Source organism: Canis lupus, chromosome 26, assembly GCF_003254725.2.
Source record: "Canis lupus dingo isolate Sandy chromosome 26, ASM325472v2, whole genome shotgun sequence".
Classification (NCBI taxonomy): Eukaryota; Metazoa; Chordata; class Mammalia; order Carnivora; family Canidae; genus Canis; species Canis lupus.
Genome location: NC_064268.1, coordinates 14893915 through 14915238, shown reverse-complemented (window position 1 = coordinate 14915238; position 21324 = coordinate 14893915). Strand labels below are relative to the sequence as shown.

Below are 21324 nucleotides of genomic sequence, written 5' to 3'. Positions count from 1 at the left end.
CAAGCCACATTTACTCTATTTTCGGAAAGCTCACAGTCTCATGGACAGACACATAAGGAAATATGTGATAGTATGGTAAAGGTAAACCCAAAGTATAACAGGGTCCAGAGAAGTAGTTTCTAGGGTTAATTTCAAGTTAATCTGGAAACTAAACAAGCAGCTATACCATGAATCTTAATTTGAGAATCTTAATAGATACTTAGAGAAAAACTTTTTAATAAAAGTAAAGCTTCCTGTTCAGGGTATAAATAGTAAAGTTGGTGCTTCATGTTTCATGTACTTCAGTATATTATATAAAAGTTCAATTATTTTTTGCTAAAATCTGAACAAAATTTACAACAGCTTTTTTTAATCTGAAGAAGTTTTATTTTTTTACAATGAAAGAACATTATAAATTTACCTGCTTAACATAGAATTACTTAAAACTGGTCCTCAACCATATTGGTGTTTCAAAGAGCTATTTTGTTTATTCCCAGATGATAATGTTTTAAAGATAAATTAAAACAAGACCTATATTTTGTCTTGGTAAAGTAGAACATGATATTTGTTCTTTAAAAAAAAATTGTTTTTGTAGGTATTCTCTACCTTCAACATAGGTTCAAACTTAGAACCCCAAGATCAAGAATCACATGCTCTACCAACTAAGTCAGCCAGGCACCCCAATATTCTTCATCTTCTAAAATCATTCTTTAACATCAAATATGCTGACCCTCACATCATTTGTAAATAATCTGCATCAATGCCTAACTGCATAAAATAGCAAATTGACTCTTTCCACTATTAGTCTTAAAATGTGTTCAGTTCAGAAAGTCTGGGAGCCAAATATGGTGGTCATTTTCAAAAGGACTGCTATTTTGAAGGGGCAGTATAACCAACAGACAATATACCCAGTAAAGTCAATAGTTTCATTTGTTTGTACTTCTCAAGTCAACTTTCCCTCATTTTAAAATTGCTTCATTGTTTAAGTTGTCTTCAGAGTTTTAAACTTGCTTTATGCAATGGAATTGAATATTTTAAAATTCATTTTCCTATGCATTTGAAATGGATATTCACTGTTTTTTACCTCATTTTGTGATCTCTTGCATAATGTTTGAAGACTTTTAGTGTAGGGATAGGTTATGAAGCTGTTGTGGAAAACTAAGAATTCTTTTGTAAAATGAAAAAATTTTTAAGCTGAAATAAAGAATTATACTGTTAACATTATTTACTGTATTTGAAGTAGATTAAAATCTTGGGCCTATTCTTCAGATTAACTTTTAAAAAATAGCATTATTTTAGGGGGATGGCAAAAAATAATAAAATAGCATTATTTTAAATATATACCTTAGTGGATTATTGAATTAGCTATGTGTTAACTAAAATCACTGTGATTTCGAATTTTAACTTTCCCAGTGTATTCCAATATCCTTGGTTTAAAAACTTAGCAAATAAATGTGACTTTTAATTTGCTAAGCAAGGTCCTAGCCCATAATTTTTATCTGAGAGAGAACACACTAATAATATTAAAATTATACATATTTGTACATGAATATGTTTCACTTTATTCTGTTAATAGATTCTAGTGTCACTAGTTATCTTTGTAAATCAAGTTATTACAATTTAAAACTGAGCTGCTACCTCTCAGTGTCAATGTACTTAATGTTAGCTAATTAATAATCACCAAACTGACTTCTTAAGGCCTTCAATGAAACCACAGGGCTCTACTTAGTCTGTCTCATCTGATTGTTGGCATTTAGAAGCTTCTTCTTTTTCTGGAACTGTAATATTAGGTAAGATCAATTTTTTAGGTAAGGTCAATAAATGTGACTTATTAATAAATACTCAGCAATGTGAATGGCAGTAGATCCCAGTGCCTTCCTCTCAGAACCTTAAACCTAGTGCATAAATTCTAGTCCCATACTTGATCTCTCTTTGCCCTAAAAAATAAGAGGTTAGATTTCCTGGGAAATAGTATAGAAGTTTTAATTGGCCTATCAAGGTTTTTTTAAAATAAATCTCAAAAATATGGGTTGAGGCACATTTTTAACCTGTAGTACTGTCTAATGGAACTGCTTGCAGTGATGGAAAGGATCTTATCTGCAGTGTTCGGTATGGTAGCCATAGTTAGTGGCTACCTTAAACATAGCTGGTGTGACTTAGGAACTGAATTTTATATTGCATTTAATTTAAATATCCATGTGGCTATGGCTGTCCTTCCAGCACAGTAATAGAACATCCTTGAATTTGATGTATATGTCCTCAGTGGCATTAAAGGTCCCTTCATTATTTAAAAACAAAATAGACCTCAATACAGTATATTGAAAAAAATCTCTAAATATAGATGTAATGGTAGATACCTTCCCAACATTCTAGAGCATTCTAAATTTATAAATGGAAAAAGAAAATCAGCCCAATGGTAAATTTAATATTGCCTCTTGGCTTTTACCTAAAAACCTGGATATAAAATTTAATTTCCCTCAAGAATATATGTGTCTTGAGTTTTCAAAATTTTAGACTATGTAATAAAATTTTGTGTTTTCTGAACCTCGACAATTTTTGTTTTCTGCTAAAAGAAAGAGCAATTTTTTAAAAAAATTTTCAAATAGTCATAGACAAAATGCAAAACTGACTTCTCACAAATGGTTTCTCCTAAAACCCAAGAGCAATTAGGAAATTAATTCCTTCTTCCCCATCCTGAACATGTACTGTTTAAAAATCCCCCATGGTTGTACATGTTTTTGAGCTATTATTATAGTGTCTTTTTTTCCTGAAGGGTTAGAGCTACTTACTGACTGACCACTCCATCTTTTATAGAGAAAAGCATCACCCTTTGAAAGCATTTTCCCCTTTAAAACTCATTTAAATTGCATTTAAGAAACATCCATTATTACCCTTCCAGGGAGTGTTATTTTTCACTGGGCATTACAACAAGATTAATCATCTCTGCCTATCAAGAAGCACAGATTTGATTAAATCAGCCAAAGACATTAAATCCCAGCCTTACTCACTCTAGTGACCATATCGAGACTGAGTTGAGGGAGAATTTGTGAAAGTATCATTTGGTTAAAAATTGTATGCCTGTCTCTTTAAATCTAAAAAAAAATCCTTTCAGAAGCTGTAGAGAGAAGGTGCTAGAACTGTGTACGATCATGACTGGAAAGCAGGATCCCTCAGTGACTGCCGAATCTTCCCAGCACAAGACAGAGAGGCAGCTCAGCACAAGCCTACACTGGTTCTAGGCAGAACGATGATCCTACCGAACAGATCTCAAATAAAATTAAATTGAGAAAGCAGATCTTTCAAGGGAATGAGGCGGAGGCTCGCTTTTATGTTAAAAGCAACCAGCATCCTCCTTGCTAGACATGGACATGACATTTTTAAAGGAATTATTTGGTTACAGCGTTTTAAGCAAACTGTTCTAAGGAGTCTGTACATTGCATTGTTTTTTCTATTCTTTTTTTCTTTTGCATATATGTAATTCTGGAGGTAAAGAAAAAGCCTGCCAGGGATTCAGAAGGCATCCCACTAGCGATCAGCTGACATTCCTAACTGAAGGCTGCAATGTGTTGCTTATTCATTTTGTACCGTGGGAGCTGCGGGGACTAGCAGAGAGCTAAACTATGCATTTCAAACAGCAGTGCTTGTGCAGAAAGAGGGGTGAGAGAGAGGCAGCCGGCGAGGAAAGAGCACAGCTGGACTTTCTCCTTGTTTTTATCCATTTCTGCAGGATCATGTATTCATAAGGGATGAGGCGGGCCACGGCGATCCCAGGCCTGAGCCGCGGCCTACCCAGTCAGTTCAGAGCCAGGCCCTCCACTACCGGAACAGAGAGCGCTTTGCCACGATCAAATCAGCATCTTTGGTAAGCAAACACCCCTCTACCCACCTTCCCTTCCTTCCCCTCCTCCCCATCTGGCAGCCTCTCGCCCTCCCTGAGCCTCTCTCGGCTTCATGGATGGGAGGAAAGGAGTCAAGAATGTTTTCTCCCTCCTAATAATTTTATTCATTTTAGAAAAAAATCTGTTGGCATGGCAACCTGATTCTCAGATATTTTAGCATTGTCTTCGGCATGGAAAAAAACCTTTGTGTGTGTGTGTGTGTGTGTGTGTGTATTTATATATGCTATATGTGCAAAATAAAAGGCCTTTAAGATGAAGTTGCTAACCTATCCAATATTTTAAAAGCTATGTGTCTTTTCATTGAAATAATAATGCTAAAAAAATTTTAAAGGTATTTGATGTATGTGTATGCAGGGCACTAGGCTTCTTTTTGTATAGATGCATGTGTATTTGTAATGTATACACACATATCAAAAGATAAAAGAATTTTTTAAAATGTATCACTGCTGGCTAATGTATATAATTGTAGAAAATAAGATACTAGCTTCCTAGGGATGAATTGCTGGTTCGTTCTGGTTCATTCATTTATTTATTGCAACAATGGTAGTGGCTGCACTTCCCCATTTAACCCCTGAAGAATTTCCTGGCACCAATAAAGCAAGAAGAAGGGCTTTGTAGGAGAGGATAGGGATGGTTGTGGAAGAAAAGATACTGTAGGATCCTTCAGCATTTTTACTATTGCAAATGTGATTGCTGGATGCCCTTGTAGTAGCAAAAGGGGTGTGTGCTGGAAGAGTTAGTTTTCATGCCTCCTCCCCTTGGCCCCCCACGCGTGCGCGTGCGCGCTCACATACTCACACACACACACACTCACATCGTTTCATCCTTGGTACTCTAAACTCTCTTTAATCTTTTGCTTCTGAATCTCACTTCTCAGCCAAAAAATTATTGAAATATTCATTGTTTTGCCCAGATTGATGTTAGAGGTCACATGGGCAGGAAGAGTTAGTGTACACTGCCTGGCTATTACATTTAGATCCTATGATGACATCATCCAAGGCCGACCCAGAAATTATTTTTCTTGTCCTATTTTTTAAACCTGATTTCCACTTTTATCTCTCAAGTCTTTGAAAGGCTTCAATTATCTTTGGAATCAATAATGGATTATGATCCTTAAAAACCCAAATATAAGGAAAATGGAAGTTAAAGCACCTACATATATTGCTATACCTGCTGCTATATAAAAGCAAGCAATTTAATTGAAACTGCTTATCAGTAAGCCTACCTTTAAGTTCCTTTGTATAGAAGTTTCTTGTTATCTCTTTAATGTACAATTTTTCACTTTACATGAATGTTATACTGTGTAATGGAGATATAAAAATGTCCACTATGTATTTGCTAATGATTGCTAAGCAAGTAAAAAAAAAAAATGCTTTGAGTCTAAATAAAGCATCATGAAATTATTAATAAATATTTTCATGTCATGATACCTGACCAAAAAAATATGGTATTTATGTAATATCATTACTTACCACCGACTCTTGTGAGACTTGTATCTTTATCCAGACATGTTCATGTTGAAATGAGAGGAAAAATAGTGAGCAGCCACTGAGACTCAGAGCACCAGAAGCAGGTTTTGAATGTGAAACAAACATTATACCCAAGTGGATTTTCCCCATCTGGAACAGGTTTCCTTCTTTTGTCACTTGCCACACCCTCATTCCCACATCATATATTCATGACCTCTCCTACCTCCTAGTAAGATGTTACTACTGCTATACCACAATGATCTCATGCTCACGTTTATATACTCACCCAGGGCTACTCTGTGCGCCTATCAGCCATCACAATCCTCTCTGTGGTTGATGAAAGCTGATTCCCTACTAGGCCACCTCAGGACTATAGGCAAAGTCCTTAGGAGCCCCTCTGAATCATATAGGCTTTCTAGTGCCCAGCCAGAGAATAGCTGAGATCAGTCTCTGATGGACGGTTGATTTGCTAAAAAGGCTCCCTGTCCCTATACTAATTTAAAAACTGAGTAGCTAATAGGCTGTTGCAGTAGCCACTATAAAGTAAGTTGTTTAATGTGGATAACCTTCTCTCCAAATGTAATGCTTTGGGAGTCATGGTGGGATTGATGGAAGTTTATCAAAGGTCAGTGGTTTTTAAAGAAGAAAAAAGAATTAATAGAAGGGAAAAGTGATATGATTCTATATGGTCTCATTTTGGACAATCTAATTATTAGTGTGAATATTTTAAAGTACTACAGTTCTACTGCCTATGCTGTTTTAAAGGCTAACTCCAATTTATAAATCAGGACACTGGAATATCAAAAAGAAGTATCTAAATTTTAAAAGTATATCATGAATCTTACTGCTTTTCATGGATCTCTGCTCAAAGGAAAAGGACTAAGTTACTTAAATGACATAAAAGTAGGAGCAAGATCATGGGAAAATGAAAGTCTAGTATAAAGAAAAATCAAGTCATTGTTGAAACCTCTCTTCACTTCCTATAGGTGGTAATAATACTGTATTGATTTCTTTAGTTTAGTTTTAGTCTTTACAATCCTCAAATAGAAATGCTAAGAAGCCACAGAGTGATTCAAAGTGAACAGTGAAAAGAAAAAAGAATGTAGAAATTATTTTTAAATTATTAGATAAATAAGTAATGAGTGTATATTTTTTAAATGAGTGTACATTTTAAATAGACTTGCAAACTGACAAAAAAAAACTTATAGTTTCTTAAATATGTTTTATCAGCCTACCTCTTCTACATAAACCTAAAAGAGGCCTAAATCTGTGGGATTTGCCCTTGGCATTTTTTCTACATTGTGCTTTTGAATGGGTCATTGACCAGTGTATGTATGTAGCCCATGGGCTACAGGCTTTTACTGCTCGATGTTTTTACCATTTTGACACCTTAAAACTGAGATTTTTATGTTACTATGGACTACTGCACAATTACATTTGTAACAAAGGAAAAGCAAGGACTATGAACCTTGATATCAGAGTTAACTCCGAGGAAACTTTAGAATTATGTATTTTTTTATTATAATTATTGAAGGCAGCAATTATTGACCATATTTTGAAAAACTAGGAAAAGGAAGGGCATTTTATAGAACTTTCTTTGTTTTATCCTTTCTTTTTCTTCTTCTGTAAGAAAATTCATAATGGACTGATTCATGATCTGGAGAAAGGAGTTGTTTATATAATTCTTCAGAATTACTCATCTGCCTTATTGGGCCTTTGAGATGTCCTGCCTTAAGTTTTTATTGTTGGTAAATGGAAATCCTAATATTTTAATTGGATTAGTGACCCATGAGAGTGTTTTCAGCTGTTGTTACATCTGATATCATTTCTTAAAATTTCATAATGTTCTGGATCATATGGTAGTTCTCATAGTAGATGTTACTATAAAGAGCACAAGTCCATATCTGTCCGACAATTCAGCTTTTGGTCTTATGAAGGAATTCTCACTGGAATGAGTGGTCTTACTATAACAAGTGAATTTATGTTAAAATACATATTGGTCCAGGGAGCAGGAAGCACGTGGAAGGCTGAGTTGGTAGAGCATGCAACTCTTGATCTTAGGGTTGTGAATTCAAGAGCCATGTTGAGTATAGGGCCTACTTAAAAAAAAAAAAAAAAAAAAAAAAAAAAAACACACACACATTAGGAACAGGGGCATAAAACTCTTAGTTTCTAATCTCTAGTAAAGCATGTAGACAAAAATGATGTTCTTTCCATACAAATACGGATTTTTAAAATTTTTTTTTTACATTCAGTAGGAAATGTAAAGACTCTATAAAAATGGAGTCTTCATTTCAGTTTTAAAAATGCAACCTAAGTTTCAGCTAATCGTGAAATTGGATATCTGAAGAGTTTGATAGACAAACATAAAAATATTAGAGCCTCTGTAGTAAATGCTGTTTCACCCCTCATGAGCCCCTCTGTTCTATTTCTAAAGGCTTAAAGATGTGTTCTCTTCCTGGATAGTGTACCAAAGGATGCTTGTCAGAATATTTTATAGCTCTTCTTTCCTTTTCCTTGGCTTCTTAATCTCACTAAGATCATTACTGAGAGCATTTTTCATTTATGCTGCCCAGTCAATCTGCCCCAACCCGCATGACCGAACTCTCTCCATAAACATGTTGAATCAGTGAATGAACAAATGAATGAGTGAAGTCTCTTCTAGCCCTGCTAGCACATGAGAATTTGGATTTGCAAGTATACATTTCTAAGTGCTTTGTTCAGTGTTTCTGTATGAGACAGAATTGCCTGTTATCCATCATTACTTTTGCTATGAACTTAAAACATTTTTCCCTAGGTGTTCTAAAGAGTGGAATATGAAATTTCTAATGTCAAACTGTGACCCAGTGTATTCTTTTTAAGAACTTGCTATAAATTTCATTTATTCTAAGAGCCGAGGTAGGCAGTTTTATCATATGCATTATTTTGATTCTTACTCATAATTAATCTTGTAAGTTGGCTTTGATCTCTTAAGAGGGTAACATTATCAGCTGCTATGCTCCTCTTTTATGTTCAGTAAGTTGCTTATTAGCCCTCTAGTGCAGTGTTCTTCACTTGGTAGGCAGATAGTACACTTTGGACGTAGTAGTGTTTTAGGTCCAAATTTTTGCCAAAATTAAATAAGATGAGATGAAATAGCTATAGAAACTTTTTGGGAAAAAAAAAAAAAGAAACTTTTTGGGAAAAGTTCAGTCCCTTATGGCTCTTAACTTTTATATATTACTCCAGGTATGTGAAATGGTTAATAATTCAGAGTCAGAGATTATGCATACTTATTTTATAAGCCATGACCTGGGTACAATTAAGTTTTATTTTTAAACTTGCCCTTTTTCTTGGATCCACTCCTCTGATCTATGTCCGTATCACTAGAAATGCTTGGTGGAGGGAAAAAGAGACATACTACTCAGACCCTGGCAGGACAAGGAAGGAAATCAACATATATCAAACATCTCTTATGTGTCAGACATCTTGCTGGACATAAGTGTTATCCATCAGTGATCTCATTGTAGCAGTGGCTCCTCTTTGAGAACCTTCAAGAAGTTAAGTAATTTGCCCAAGGTCAGTAATACAGTAAGGGACAGAATGGTATTGTGTTCAAGCAACCTACTAGGTGTGGCAAGATGCTACTGCCCACTTTCAACTAATCACATTTTTGAGACTACCATTGTGAATACTACAGTCACTACATTTCTGTAACTTCCTTTCATTTTTAGACTTATTCGGTTTGTAGTTTAGACTTGCCATTCTGTCCAGCTTTGACTTTTTGGGGTGTTGATTCCTTCCATTACTTAATAATAGAAAGTTTCACTCTGCCTTAATGGGGTAAATTTCCTCAGGCAATTCAAGAACCATAGGACCTCAGTTCAAATCCCAGGGTTTATAAAAATTAGAGGTAAATTGCATGTGAAAGTATATTGTAAACCATAAAACATGGTAAAATTTAAAATTATGAGCTATTTTTTAATTCTGTTGACCAAATAGTGTATTTGGAAGACATGCAGTATAAACTTAAAACCTGCAGGTGTACATAACTGTAGATAATATTTTTATATGTTTCTAGTTAGACTTCATACATGAAGCATCTGGCCAGACTTGTATTTAAATTTGTCTACTTTGCTTGAGTATGGGATTGTAAAACTCAGTATCTCCATTTGTGTCCAACAAGGTAATTAACGTTGAAACATAGAAAGTTTCATTGCAACATATTGAAGGTGATATTAGGAGTTTAAGAAGGTGATTATCCAAATTATGGAAAGCATTAGAAGCAAAGTGTTTCTCCTAGAATTCAGTGATAAACAATGATAGCACATTGAGCTTTGTAAATTTGTCTTAGCCACACAGTTGTGTGATCTGGTATGCAGTAGGACCACCCTTTTCACAGGGACTCACCCACCAGTTAGGATAGAAAATGTTCTTGAGGGACGCCTGGGTGGCTCAATGGTTGAGCATCTGTCTTTGGCTCAGGGCATGATCCTGGAGTCCCAGGATCAAGTCCCACATCGGGCTCCCTGTATGGAGCCTGTTTATCCCTCTGTCTATGTCTCTGCCCTCTGTCTGCCTCTCTCTCTCTCTCATAAATAAATAAAATATTTAAAAAAAAATGTTCTTGACACAATTCATTTTCACTTTAGATTTAGGTACGTAGTTTAGGGAAATGGCCATCCTGAGAATATTGACCACAAGCTAGTCAGACCTTCTGTTGTCACATTTTAAATGTGTCATGATAGCTTTGGGTGTACCATATCTCAGTTTGGGGAATTTGATTAAAGAAGGAATACTAACATAAGAAAAAATAAGTTTAGAGATAAAACATATCTCAAATGCATTACCCTAGAATGGACACTTTACTGACATATTTGTATGAAAAACAAGTGAATTTAGTAAGGACTAGATGGTAGTCCCCTATAGTTGAACTTTAGAAAGGTGTAAGCATGAGGAAGGTGTAAGCATGAGGAAGTAAAATATACAAATATATTTCAAATGACTTCTTTCTTTCCTTTTGTCATGAAGTAAGTCCATTAAAAAGAAACATGATATTGTGATGACAAAATAGATTTCCTTTAGAGTGTTAGGTGCCCCTTTGGTGATGCTGTCCTTCTTTTGGTCTTGAAATATCTTCTGCTCTTATTCTTCACACTTTAAAGAGGATTGTCCTTTAGAAAAGAGAAATGAATATGAAACCTAGTGTTAGTTTCAGTTGGAAAGGTTTCAAAGTTCGGCTAATGTTTAATGGTGTACTTTGATAATACTATCCAGTTACAGAACAGCACTCTCTTGATAGTAAGGACTCAGTCTGGTATGCAGGGACACCTTCTAAAAGGAGCAAAGAAACAAACTGTTCTTTGTACAAAATGCACTTTGACCCATAAACTGAAAATAGTAAAGAGAATTAATAGCAGCATGGAAATTTCTAGTAAAACTTGTTTGAGGGTGAGGTTAGGGAGAATTGGCTTATGGTAGATAGTAATGACTAAATTGCTTAGCGATAAACAAAGCTGAAGTTATAATTTTGTAATTTTTTTTCTAAAAAAGGAAAGATGAAAATGAAGTGAGCAGAGAAAATAAAGGGAAAATAAAAAGAGGGGTGATAAACTGAAGGAAGGAGTAGAAAATCAGAAAAGGCGTAATAGAAAGAAACAAGAGATGCCAGAATTCATATTTGCAATCTTGAATTTGTTGGATATTCACCTGAGAATGGGTTAAGGAAAAATTACTAAGAAAAGCCATCTAAAAATCATAGAAATGCTTTCTCTTTAGGAGAGCAAGTAAATGTATTATAATTTGTTGACATCTCTTCTGTGGGGAAGGGGAGGTGGGAGAGGGAGATTTTAAAGAAGAGAATGCTGTTTCTCCTCTCTCCCTCTTCCTCCTTTCACCCCCACAGCCCCCACCTTTCATATTAAGAATCAGAAATAAATCTTGTTCAAACAACTTTAGGAATATAATCAAAATTCCTGTGACTGTTAGAAATATCTTTAAAAACAAGCGGTGTAATATAATGCAGTGGTTCTCAACCAGAGGGATTTTGCCCCCCAAGGGACATTTGCCAATGTCTAAAGACATTTTTGATTGCCTTGACTTGAGAGGTATACTGGCATCTAGTGGGTAGGCCAGGGATGCTGCTAAATATCCTGCAATGCAAGGACAGCCCTTCAAAACAAAGAATTACCTGGTTCATTGTCAATAGTGTTGACATTGAGAAATCCTGGTGTAAGGGAAATAGCATGGCTCTGGAACCAGACAGAAATGGGTCTGAATCTCAGCTCTACCATTTATTAGCTATGTGACCTTGAAGAGAGATGCAATAATATGTCAAAAATATGTAAATTCAATTTGGCTGAATGAATAAGTTAATTGCCTCAAGTCTCAGTTTCTTCATCTATAAAATGGAGGTGGTAACAACTAACCTCATTAATGACTAAAATGAATGAGTGAATGAGTTGGTTTTTAGGATTAGAGATAAAGAATATAAAGAGGACAAAGCATAGTGCCTGATACAGGTGAGCATTCAACAAATAGGTAAATTGATGGTGGCAGTGATAGATAGAATTCTGCCAGAGGGCTCCTCTACTTTCCTTGAAAGTTTGTCTTCCATGAATCTGGTTACCTGAGTTCTGTTCACCACCCCAAATCAGGTTACACGACAGATCCATGAGCATGAGCAGGAGAACGAGTTGCGGGAACAGATGTCAGGTTATAAGCGGATGCGGCGCCAGCACCAGAAGCAGCTGATCGCCCTGGAGAACAAGCTGAAGGCTGAGATGGACGAGCACCGCCTCAAGCTACAGAAGGAGGTGGAGACGCATGCCAACAACTCGTCCATAGAGCTGGAGAAGCTGGCCAAGAAGCAAGTGGCTATCATAGAGAAGGAGGTCAGTGTGCACACACATGCCTTTGTGTTGTAACCAAGCCAGGACTAATCGCTTCTCGGCCTTTTGGCTAAGATCAAGTGAAGCCAGGACTATTTCAGTCAGTGGCATCACATGAGCAAAAGGCAGGATGGGTGTGCTTTTTGGTGATAGAGGAACAATGTTGCCTTGGTGGTGGTAGTTGAGAGGAGTTAGATTTTGTGGGGCTACTTAAAATTGCCATTAAAATAGTTACTGCAGGCGTATATTACATTCTTGTCTATTCAAATATATTCTGAGAGTCAGTTCCTTGAGGGGGTCTGGTGCATATAAAAAGAAACAAGTCGCTTCTATCCTGTGGAAACTTGCACAGTTCAGACCTGTTATCATGCCTGCCACACCCACAGTCCTCTTCAAAAGAATACTGCTCTACAGATTGTCCCTTTCAGTGGTGATAATCCCTGCCTACACTGATTGGACTAGGAATGGGCACCTGACCAGTGGCAACAAGTAATTAATCCTCTATTGCTTGGGTCTTCTAGAAGACATCTCTCTTCCCTATCTATGTTCTAAACAAAGAAGAGGCTAAGGCAGACAGTGAGTCAAAATATTACCTTTATTACTAATAAGTGTTAGATGGGAGAAGTGATTTATGTCTGAAGGGAAATGCACTAATAATACCGTACAAAACTGAACAGACTTGCCTATCTAGGCACTGGCCCTGTGCTAAACCAGTCACCTTCCCTGCTGCCCTGCCTCACCCATAAGACTTACATAGCGTGGGAAAGCAGGGGTGAACATATGCTCCTTGGGGATGAAGTGACTGGAGACAGAGTGCCAGGGGTGTTTTGGTAATTAAGCTTTCTCTCCACGTGGAAGGGAACATCAGAACTGCAGATGAAGCATTCCCCCAACAGCCATCAAGCTGTAAAGCAGCCTGCCATGAAAACCTCTGCCCAAACAGGGATGATATTGATTAAATAAGCCAATCAGATTCTTTCTTGGGGATTTTATTTGGTAAATATGTAGAGAAAATTGTTCATGATGGAAAAATTATTGATAATAGAAGTTAAAGGTGAAAAGATAACATAGAACCATGAAGCATAATTCCCTCCCTGTCTCCGAAGCATCTCATCTTACATATGTGTTGCATCTAATGGTCCCAGAAACTTAGATTGGTCACTTTCAGGAGCCAGTGTTTATTGGGTTATCTTTATTTGGTCTGTGTTCTATCCATTTTGGGATCCCTCGATATGTCCCAGTGTCTGACTATTGTGGATTGCAGCAGGTGCCTAAGAAAACAAAATGTTATTCATCAATTAGAGTGAGTTTCTTGAAATAAAACTGGCCCGTCATGGTTATTTAACCATTTTTATAATTTAATCTGTGGGCTACCAACATTATGAAAAAAATCTTTTATTAGAATCCTTAGTTCACTTTTCATCCCTTGTATATTTTGTATGTTCAATAAAACATGTTTATGGCTTGCTTTCATATTTTTCCCATAATTGGGATTGTATTTTTCAATGGTAAAAATTCCACATTTTTTTAAGATACAAGAGAATCAGAGCAAATATTTATTTTGTTTTTTATTAAGTGTTCAAAAAACACCACATTATTCAGCACTTACGGACTCTTTCATGCATTGGAAGATATAGACAGCTGAATTCTGTGTGAAAAACAAATTATCCTAGATTGTATGTCATTTTATCAGGCAAAGGTAGCTGCAGCAGATGAGAAGAAGTTCCAGCAACAGATCTTGGCCCAGCAGAAGAAAGACTTGACAACTTTCTTGGAAAGTCAGAAGAAGCAGTATAAGATTTGTAAGGAAAAAATAAAAGAGGTAAGAGTACCAATATTTGTTGTCATCAAGTTGCCATTAGAATGGCTAGAGCTTAAGGGGAACCTGGCTGGCTTAGTTGGTGGAGCATGTAATTTTTGATATTGGGTTGTAAGTTTGAGCCCCATGTTGGGTGTAGAGATTACTTTAAAATAAAATCTTAAAAAAAAAAGAATGGTTGAAACTTAAAATTGATTAATCTTATGTTGTCATCAATAGTCTAAACCATTTATTCTCAAACTTTATATCACCTGAAGCACTTATTAAAGTGGATTGCCAACTCACTAGAGTTAGTTTTCTGATTTTCTGATTCAGTGGGTCTGGGTGGAATTTGAAATGTGCATTTCTAACAAGTTCCCAAGTGATGCCAATGCTGCTGATCCAGGCATCAGATTTGAAGAACCATTGATTTAACTCTAAACCATTCTTGCCTACTTCCAGTTTATTCTTCAGCCACTTTAGCCAGAGTGATCTTTTCAAACCATAAGTCTTGGGGCATCTGGGTGGCTCAATCAGTGGGCATCCATCCTTGTTTTGGCTCTGGTCATGTCTCAGGGTCCTGGGATTGAGCCCCCGTCAGGCTCTGTGCTAGTCAGGGAGTCTGCTTGAGGATTCTATCTTCCTCTGCTCCTCCCCCTGCTTTCTCTCTCTCTCTGTCTCTTTGTCTCTGTCTCTCTCTCTCACTCACACACACACACAAAATAAAGCTTAAAAAAAAAAAAAAAAACTCTAAGTCTTATATCTCCTCATGATTTTAACATTTGTTGGCTTCCCATTGCTCTTAGAATAGATCAAAATACTAGAAGTCCCTAAGTAATCTGCTATCAGCCTCCCCTCTAGTCTCACCTCACACCACTGTACCCCCACCTGCTTACCCCACACCTGACTCTTTGCTGCTCCTGCCACAGTGGTAACCTTTTGGTTCTTCAAATGCATCAAGTTTCACTTTTCTCCAAGGCCTTTGGAGAAGAGTGTTTCTTTATACTGTTTCTTCCACTAGGATGCTCTCCCAGCCCCCACCTCTCCCTCTGCTGTTAATTCTTACTCCCTCCTCTTGTGAGATTTAGGATTATTTATTAATACCCTACCTTGGACCACCTGGCTGGCTCAATCTGTAGAACATCTGATTCTTGATCTCAGGGTCATGAGTTCAAGCCCCACATTGAGCATGGAGCCTACTTAAAAAAAAAAAAAAAAAAAAATCATTTCCTAAGGGAAGCCTTTCCTGCTTCCTCAACCAAGACAGGTGCCTCTGGTTTCATAACACTAGTTTTCAAGTATTCCCCCCCCTTCATTTTTTTTAGTTTACAGGTGTTTGTTTTGTTTTGTTTTGTTTTAGTTACTTACCCTACTAGCCAGTAAGTGATAAGAGCAGAGACCATGTCTCTCTCTCTTCCCCCTCCCCCCCGCCCCCGTGACTGTATCCCTGCCTGGTACATGTCTTTATCAGAGGATAAATTATTGAATGGTTCTTAAAACTTGGATTGAAGTCCACCAATAGAAATGAAGAGCCCTCTGATGAACTGCAGTTTGATCTGAAAGCTCAGGTTTCTAAAGTTCTCCCGCCAGTGCTTATAGTGAATGGCCTGCATGCAGTTCCCTAAGCTTTGCTCCTTGTAAGACTTAGCATTTCTTATTTGTAGATTACTGGTGTGTTAAGATTTTTAAAAATTCAATATGGGGCATGGTTTCAGTATGTGAAATCATTTATTTGAGCTCTTATTCTAGGTTAACAAATGGAACTTATCAAGGTTCCTCTCCAATTCTGTTTTACTTAGGAAGTGAAAGCAAGTGGGTTGGGGTGAGCCTCAGGACTAAAGTCCTGCCCAGATGAGCCATGGTGATTGTTGAGACTGACAGAAATTTGTATTTAACCCACACTGCCTAAATGGGAAAATCTCTGACGCTATAAAGGTCTAGAAAACCAGGCTGTAGGGAGAAATAGCCCAACTAAGAAAGTTCATGTTCTATCCATTTTCTCTGAGTTATTGCTTGAGCCTAATTATTATATCATAATAGAAAGATATTGCTGGATCACAGAGATAACATTGATTTTTCTATAAGAAATTTTGAAAAAAAAAAGAAATTTTGAAATATTCTCAATTACACTTACATTCTTATTTCTAACACCATGTGTTTACTCATGCTCTATAGGCCACACTTTGTGACTGAAGCCACCATTTTGAACTTTTCTAGCACTGAGGTATTTGGAGATTGCATGAACTCAACCTGTAGAAGATTCTCCCACAGAACAGCATTCGAGAATCCCCACTTAATCCTCAGACATCTTTGTTACTCAGATTTATGAGTGCAGGAAACCACAGGCCTAAACTTACAAGTCTTTCAACACTCTCATGAGGAAAAACAAGCCTAAACTCAGTTTGAGATAGCCTCCGTAAGCCTTTCTATGCAAAGCTAATACTACTGCTTATGAAGTAAAGTTCAGTTCTGATTATTTAAGGTGCCATGTATATTTAGACATTGATATATTTATTTTTTTTTTAATTTTATTTATTTATGATAGTCACAGAGAGAGAGAGAGGCAGAGACACAGGCAGAGGGAGAAGCAGGCTCCATGCACCGGGAGCCCGATGTGGGATTCGCTCCTGGGTCTCCAGGATCGCGCCCTAGGCCAAAGGCAGGCGCCAAACCGCTGCGCCACCTAGGGATCCCGACATTGATATATTTAAAGGTATTGCCCTGGGGGTAGCAAAACAAACTCCATTATTTCCACTGTTTGATAGACAATGGGGATGTGAGCAATATGGATGATGGGTGGTCCAGAAATAATTTATTCTTGATTTTGGAGTGACTTTACATGGTCACATTTGAACTTGGGTGTGCAATGTAGTGGTTAATGCCAAACATAGTAGTGAAGTCAACATCAAGAGATGAGTCACCAAGCCTTCCTGTTGTGATTCCAGCTTACTCCATACTCAAAACAGCTTTCTCCCTTGTTGATTCTGATATTTCACTTAAGACTTCACTGGAATAGGAAAGTTGAAAGTTGATTTACCAGGGCTTCTTGACTAAGTGCAAAAATAATCTAAATAGTATGTAATATCTGCATCACAAAACATTAAGTAAAATAAGTATTAACAAGATTAGTATTAATTAGTATTAATAAGATTTTCACTGAGTAGTTAACCAAATATTATACATCAAGCTTGTCAGTATGAACAAAAAAGAGTGCACTGTGCTTTCTCTAAAAATGCTCTTCTTTCTCCGTAAAGTTAACATCATCTTAAGTGTTCTGATTCTCTGCTTTCTTTTCTTTATCCATATAGTCTGGAAAAATTGTGAATTTTGTCTTTTTGGAAATATAGGTAGTTCATTTACTCTCTAATAGCAAATAAAGAATGTTTTTTCCTGAAATTAAAACTAATGACATTTACTGAGTTACCTCTTATTTGTGAAATCTGTCCACTTTTCCCGGTCTTGTCTCCTCCACTCTGTTCTTCACAAGGCAGCAAGAGTCTTCTTTTTGAGATGCATCTCATTCTGTCATTCCAACATGTATAAAATCCTTGTCTCCTATGCTACAGATCAGTGTCTTTAATTTGGCCAGTAAGACTTCTGATGGTCCTACTTCATTTCATGTCACACTGCACCCACCACCCTGGCCTGCTCTCTGTTTCTTGATTGTACCATGTTTCAGTTAACATACCTTCTACCCAGAGTATTCTCCCCTCCTCCTTTTCAGTGGTTAGCTCCTACAGGTTTTTCAAATTTCAACTTAGTTTTACCAAAACCAAGTATGTTCTTTTAAGCATCCTTGTAAAATGAAGTACTTCACCTTCACAGCAGCTATCACAGTCATTTTCAGTTCATTTCCTCTGTTCTTTAATTTTTGCTTCTAGACTGTGAAGCCCCATGATAGTGGTAATCATGTTCTTTTGTTCATCACTGTATCCTTGTGCCTTGCACAGTGCCTGTCACATGTTAAGAACTCAGTAAGTGTATATTGATTGAATGAGTGAACCAATTATTTCAGAGAAAGAAGCCAGAGACATGGGAACTAATAAGCCTTCCTCTCACTTAATACTCAGTTAATCAATAAACAAAAGTTGGGGGGGGGGGTGGATATGCAGTGCCAAGTCTTTCTGTCTTTACATTCTCAGTTGCTCTCCAAATAATTTAATCTGCCACTGCAATGAACTATTAGTTCCTTTTACTTGATGAGACCAGCATGCTGATTTTGTTTGTTTTTGTTTTTGTTTTGTTTTGTGAAGGAGATGAATGAGGACCATAGCACACCCAAGAAAGAAAAGCAAGAGCGGATATCCAAGCATAAAGAGAACTTGCAGCACACACAGGCTGAAGAGGAAGCCCACCTTCTCACCCAGCAGAGACTGTACTACGACAAAAACTGTCGTTTCTTTAAGCGGAAAATAATGATCAAGCGGCATGAGGTGGAGCAGCAGAACATTCGGGAGGTATTTATTATATTCATTACTATCATTACTGACTTCTGAGACAAGAAGTTTTGTGAAGATCATGACTGTTGTGTCCATTCTTACATCCTGAACCTTTACAGTCTTTAGTATAGTGCCTGACACAAAGTAGGTGTACAAAAGTAGTCAGGGAACAAATTCACTACTGAGACGAAAGAGAAAGCCCATTTACAGAGTAAGGAATCAACATTTTCCAAATAAACGTAATAGGGTTTTATTGAGCACCCATTATAAGCCATATTATGCGGTGGAGAATCAAAAGGTATAAAGAATTTCTGCTTTCAGCCTGCTTGTCAAACACTGGGGTTTTGCTCCACATGAAATGCTAAGTAATAGAATGATGCTCCACAATTAAGCCATCTAGTCATCCAGTGCCCCTTAGTGCTAGGCACTGTGCCGGAGATGCCAGGGCTCAGGAGGAGCTATACTTCCTGCCTTCAAGTAACCCTAAATCTAAAAGGAGAAACAGACATGTAACAGATTAGTTACAATGTAACACATCAGATACAATAGACATATAAATAAAATGTCCTGGGCATGGGGTCCTGAGAAAATTTGGAGGACTCAGGGACTGATGAGAAATTGAGCTTTCCACAAAGTGGAATGTCAGAACAAGGGTAATTAGAACCAGAAGGCAGAGAACCTTTTTTGTTAAGACACGTTATTTCAATTTTAGCCTGAAGGCAGTTGCATGGCCATTTGAGATTTTTAAGCAGGAGGTCAAAGAGAGTTTTCTTTGAAAGAAGTAGTGAATCAGTGTGAGAGTAGGCTACAGCAGCAAGAAGCAAAGTACAATGAGATCAGCTAGGACATTCTTTCTCTAGCTTGACCTGGAAGAGACAATGGGGAGAGATTAGATCTGAAGCAGAACTGACAGTAATTCCAACCAAATGGCATCAGAATTTCAGAAGAGAGAGGAGTCAAAAATGACTTCAAAGTTTCTAATTTGGGAAACTGGATGAATAAGACATTATTCACTGAGATGAGGAGCACAGAATGTGATTCAGTTGTAGATACAAAGTTCCATAGGAAAACATCTTGACCTGGAGTAATCAGAGAAACCCTCATAAATGAACTAAGTAAGACATTGGTAAAAATATGAAAGTTTGCAAAAACAAACAAACAAACAAACAAAAAACGTGTTAGCCCACATAAGAGAAACAAGCACTGAAGGCATATATAATGGGAATGTGCATTGGTACAGTGTAATAAGCTCTTTGGAGAGCAGTATTCAACTGGGAAGGAGAAGGAATGGAATAAACTAAAATTTGTCAAACATGTGTGATGAGTCAGGCTCAGGTCCTTTATCTGTATGTCTCATCTCACTGAAAGAGGGAGAAACTGCTGACCATTTATTTTTGAGCCAGGCAATGAGTGATATGGCTAAAATTTTACTTCTTTTTTTTTTTTTTTTTTAAAGATTTCATTCATTTATTTGACAGAGAGAGCACAAGTAGGCAGAGCGGCAGGCAGCAGGAGAGGGAGGAGCAGTCTCCTCACTGAGCAGAGAGCCCAATGCAGAGCTCAATCCCAGGACCCTGGGATCATGACCCAAGCTGAAGGCAGACATTTAACTTACTGAGCCACCAAGACACCCTTAAAATCTTACTTTAAAGAGAACAGCCCGGTTTGGGTGGGTGATGGACAGATTGATTCAAGCATACATTCTCAGTAGAGGTGATACTGTCCCTAAGGGAGTGAAAATGGGTTCTTGCAGGGGAAGGGTCGTAGATACTACAAGACTCAGGCCCTCTCAAGTGCCACAGTACATAAACAGATAATACAGTGTATCGGTGGTATTCACATTTCATAGATGGAATTGATCAGGGGAGGAGAAAGTCTAGAAAGGCTCTTTATGATTAAAAAAAGAAAAAGGGGGAAAAAAGTTGAGAAACATTGAGTTAGGGGTTAGAAATAAGAAGCAAAGTACTCAGGTGGTAAGAAATAGGGTATAGACAAAGATGGTCATGGCAGCTAAAAAAGAGAGGCAAATTGGAAGCATATCTTGAATATAAAACAAACAGGACTTGGCATACCATAGAATATGAAAGAAAAGACAAAGGTAGAATCAAAGTTATTTCTGTTGTTCAGGACTTGGTTACATGTAAATTTGGGCAGAAACCAAGAAGCTTAGAGAGAGGTGTTGATAAGAAACTGATTGATTCTGTATTAGACATGCTGTCATTTGTTAGAAGGCAAAAAAATCCTAATGAAAAAAGTCCAAAAGCCATTTGAAAATAAGATATTTGGGATTCTTTTCATCTGGCTATTATTATTGTTCTGATAGCACATATATGGAAGAAGTCTAAGGCCAAAGAAACAATTAGTGCCAATAAAAACTGCAGAAGACAGTTATTCCCCAAAAGTGATAGAAACTATATTTGTGACTTCATTAGTGTCAGGTTCTAACCAACTGACAAAGTTCTAGCCCTCTTACAAGAGTAGTTTTCTTACAAGAGTATTTTTCTTAAGAGTCTAAGTTTTTATTTATGAGAACATAAAAAAAAAAAAGAAAAACATAATTGAGTAGTGAAAGTTGATAATCCCATTCCACTCAGTCTCTGACCTGACTACCATTAACTTGGTATCTAGATTTCCAAATTTCCTTTTCTTTATATATATGTATACATACATTCAGCTTATATATAACTTTAACTTTGCAAAAGTAAGATTACATTAGTATCAGTGGGTTTTTTTGGCTTGCAAGCCATAGGAACAAACACTGGCTGCCCAAGACTGGAAAGGAATTTATTGAAAGGATATGAGTTAGATGACAGAGCTGAAGAACCAAGCCAGAGAAGATGATGACCTAAGCTGGAAAAGTAAATTCCATGA

At 37.0% G+C, this 21324-nt stretch overlaps 1 protein-coding gene across 5 annotated transcripts in view; it reads left to right on the top strand.

Annotated features, from left to right (window-relative positions):
• The window catches only part of TAOK3 (TAO kinase 3), a 179369-nt gene that overhangs the window by 142534 nt on the left and 15511 nt on the right, over positions 1 to 21324 (top strand). For 4 of the 5 annotated variants that reach the window (XM_025474127.3, XM_035706323.2, XM_025474128.3 and 1 more), the window contains 4 exons: positions 3707 to 3841; positions 11983 to 12219; positions 13910 to 14038; positions 18268 to 18471. In XM_025474127.3, coding sequence (XP_025329912.1) covers positions 3707 to 3841; positions 11983 to 12219; positions 13910 to 14038; positions 18268 to 18471 — 705 coding nt within the window. Of the gene's footprint in view, positions 1 to 3113; positions 3466 to 3706; positions 3842 to 11982; positions 12220 to 13909; positions 14039 to 18267; positions 18472 to 21324 lie in introns of those variants that run through there. The other variant, XM_025474129.3, reaches the window with a different exon arrangement.